Source organism: Cardiocondyla obscurior, unplaced genomic scaffold, assembly GCF_019399895.1.
Source record: "Cardiocondyla obscurior isolate alpha-2009 unplaced genomic scaffold, Cobs3.1 scaffold45_0_294702, whole genome shotgun sequence".
In the NCBI taxonomy this organism is placed as follows: Eukaryota; Metazoa; Arthropoda; class Insecta; order Hymenoptera; family Formicidae; genus Cardiocondyla; species Cardiocondyla obscurior.
In genome coordinates, this window is record NW_027228795.1 from 65,360 (window position 1) to 68,713 (window position 3,354).

Sequence of the window (3,354 nt, forward strand, 5' to 3'; positions counted from 1 at the left end):
AGAAGCCGAGATATGGCCAAAAACGAAAAAAATATTTTTGAAATTTTGCAACGTAGCATTGTGCGCAACTAAAAATAGAAGCATACGGGAATATTCCAAACTTTGTAATTCCACCAGCAGCCGAGATATGCCAAAAAACAAAAAAAAATATTTTGAAAATTTACAACGTAGCATTGTGCGGCAATTCAAAAAATGCATACGAGCCTATTCCGAGCCTTCTATTTACACCAGCCGAGATATGGCCAAAAACGAAAAATATTTTTGAAATTTGGCAACAAACATTGTGCGGCAATTAAAAAGATGCATACGGGCCTATTCCGAACCTTCTATTTTCACCAGCAGCCGAGATATATCTAAAAACGAAAAAAATATTTTTGAAAATTTGCAACGTAGCATTGTGCGGCAATTAAAAATGCATACGAGCCTATTCCGAGTTCTATTTTCACCAGCAGCCGAGATATTGCCAAACAAAAATATTGTAGCGCGCGTTGTTAAGTGACGTGTAGCTAGTGCTGCACGTTAGTTAGCATATCAATGTACGGCGGCGCTGAAGTAAGAAGGCAGTTAGTAACCGACTTAAGAATAAAGAACGGTGACTTGTACGTTGTAAAAAGATTATTCCTCCGCTGACTCGGGTTCCCGCTTACGCCGAAATAGCACAAACGCGTGCTACAATTATTCAGAAGTGGGATCTACTCACAGATCCAAGAAAACGAGAGGTGCTGACACGTAAGCTTGAGATATCGGCTGGACACGTCCAAGGTTAGACGGCGGAATGGATCCGAATGCGTTAAGTGTGCGGCAATTGAAGCACGTGCTAAAGCAGCACGATTTGCCTGTGGCGGGGCGAAAGGCTGAGCTTATTTTTAAGAATGCAGAGAACAGATCCGTCGAACGGATGGATACAAGAGGCGGCTCAGTATGCACCAGAGGATTGTGTGCAGGGAACAGGCCGAATAGATGCGGAGGAAGGTAACCCAGAGGATAACGTGCACGAGGAAGATCAATATGTTCTCGCGGACGAGGCCGCGACAGGAACGGCCGGGGATCTGATCAATCTTAACGCTGCTGTCCCGGCGGCACAGAAAGAGAGTTCACTGACGCGTAGAGAGCGCGAGCTAGATGCTCGAGAAATTAATATTTTGCGAACGGAACTTGAACTATTGCGTCGAGAAAATGATGCACTACGGGCATCACCGAGGAGTAGTTTGTACACATCATCACGAACCACTCTGAGCATTCGAAATGTATGCGAGCTGCTCAGTGAATTTAACGGCAACGTAGATAATTTTGAGCGATGGAAGGCTCAAGTATTATTACTAATAAATATGTACGAGCTTGATGAGAATGCAGCTAGAATACTGGTAGGCTCGAGATTGCGAGGAAAAGCGGCTGAATGGTATGCATCACTGGTTGAACATTTGTCGATGAATGTGGATGATCTTCTGGAACGTATGAGCAGCATGTTTGGTCAACGCTTAAGCCGATTAGAGAGAAAACGATTGTTTGAGAACCGAACATGGCAAAGAAATGAAACCTTTGAAAACTACTGTCACGATAAGGTTATTTTAGGAAACAAAGTGCCTATAGAACACGAAGAGCTCATTGAGTACATAATTGACGGAATACCATCCGCGACGCCTGAAACCAAGCAAGCATGCAATCCTTTACAACAGTGACGGAATTGACCAAGGCATTCCGTAGAGTCGAGCTCAATGTGCCAACTACACCAAAATATAGGCAAGAAAAGATGTCTGCTATGAACTGAAAGGCAAGGATAAGGTAAATTCGAGGGGTAGTCCAGTCCCGCGAGTCAAGGATTTGGTAAGGTGTTACGCTTGCAACGAGGAGGGGCACTTTGCCAAGGATTGCCCAACCTCGAAGAAGAGGCCTAAGAAATCAGAAGTAGGTCATAAGAAGGGAACCAAGGATGCTAAAACCCAGAGACAAGTTGGATTAATTGACGATGCAGAAAAACAACCTGAGTTGCCCAGTGGTGAATCAGAAGATGAAGAGCAGTCAGAGGCTGAAAGCAAAATTCATTTGGTGGATACTCATGGAGAATCACGAGACGAGTTTCAAAGGACGGTTGAATTGAAATTCAAGAGGAAAATCGTTGTTCTGTGAGGCTAGAATAGATACTTTCAGTAACTCTCATTCGTGAGAGTATAGAGATTGCTCAGTACAATCCCCGGGAATTGAATGGAAACGATATTGTGGCATAAATAACTCTAAGTTAATAGTAAAGGGTACTATTAAAGCTGATGTGTGTATAGATGGTAGCTGTCAGACAGTAACCCTCGGGGTAGTTTCAGATGCCACCATGTCGGTTTCATTGTTAATTGGTAGAGATACACTAACACTATTTGGTTACAGGTTAACTCAGAGCCCAGCGTTTGACAAGGTAGTTAGTGAGCTTCTTTATATTGATACTGAGTCAAACAACAAGGAGATTAATATCAGTAACGAGATTCCGCGAGTATTCGTGTCAATGAAACATCTATGATATTATTACGTATGTCCTAGCCGTCCTAATTTTCAAAAGTGCAGATGGAAGCTAAGCTAATATTGAAGGAGGCAAAACTGGTACAATTCCGCCCACGACGTTTGGGTCTAGCTGAGAAAGGAAAAGTTACAGTTATCTTGAACAATTTAGTAGAGAGGGGTATCATCAGGAAGAGCACGTCTGAGTATGCGTCACCCATCGTGTTGACTCGCAAGAAGTCGGGCGAGATCAGGATGTGTGTTGATTATCGAGCGCTTAACAAGATTTTAGCGCGTGACAATTACCCGTTACCGCTTATCGACGATCAACTTGATATGTTGCGAGAAAAACAGTTTTATAGTTTGTTAGATCTTATGATGGGTTCCATCACATTGCGATGGCGCTGATTCTATAAAATACACCGTTTGTAACCCCAATGGGTCAGTTCGAGTTTACCAGATTGCCCTTTGTCTGAAGATAGGACCACAATTGTTTCAACGATTTCTTAATGATGTCATGGCTGAGTTGATCGAACAAATAACGTAGTAATCTATATGGACGATATTTTTGGTAGCAACTGAAACGATAAAGGAACATTTAGAGGTCCTAAAGAAAGTCTTTTCAACATTAGTGGAGAATAAACTCGAACTGAAACATGGGAAATGTGCATTCTTGTATTCTGAAATAGAGTATTTGGGATATCGAGTGTCCAAAAAGGGGATACAACCGACAGATAGAGGCATCGCTGCAGTGCGGAACTTCCCCGAGCCCACGACGACGAGAGAGGTACAGTCATTTGTTGGACTTCAGCCCTATTTTAAAAATTTATTAAAAACTTCTCGATTATTGCGCGACCACTCTATAACCTG

General features: G+C 42.6%; 1 protein-coding gene across 1 annotated transcript; it reads left to right on the plus strand.

The window, feature by feature from the left end:
* The first annotated feature begins 872 nt into the window (after window positions 1-872).
* Window positions 873-2,892, plus strand: LOC139112754 (uncharacterized). Its single transcript, XM_070673815.1, has 4 exons — window positions 873-1,655; window positions 1,741-2,123; window positions 2,173-2,404; window positions 2,551-2,892. The coding sequence occupies exons 1-4, from the start codon at window positions 873-875 to the stop codon at window positions 2,890-2,892; spliced, it is 1,740 nt and encodes a 579-aa protein (XP_070529916.1).
* The last annotated feature ends 462 nt before the right edge of the window (window positions 2,893-3,354 follow it).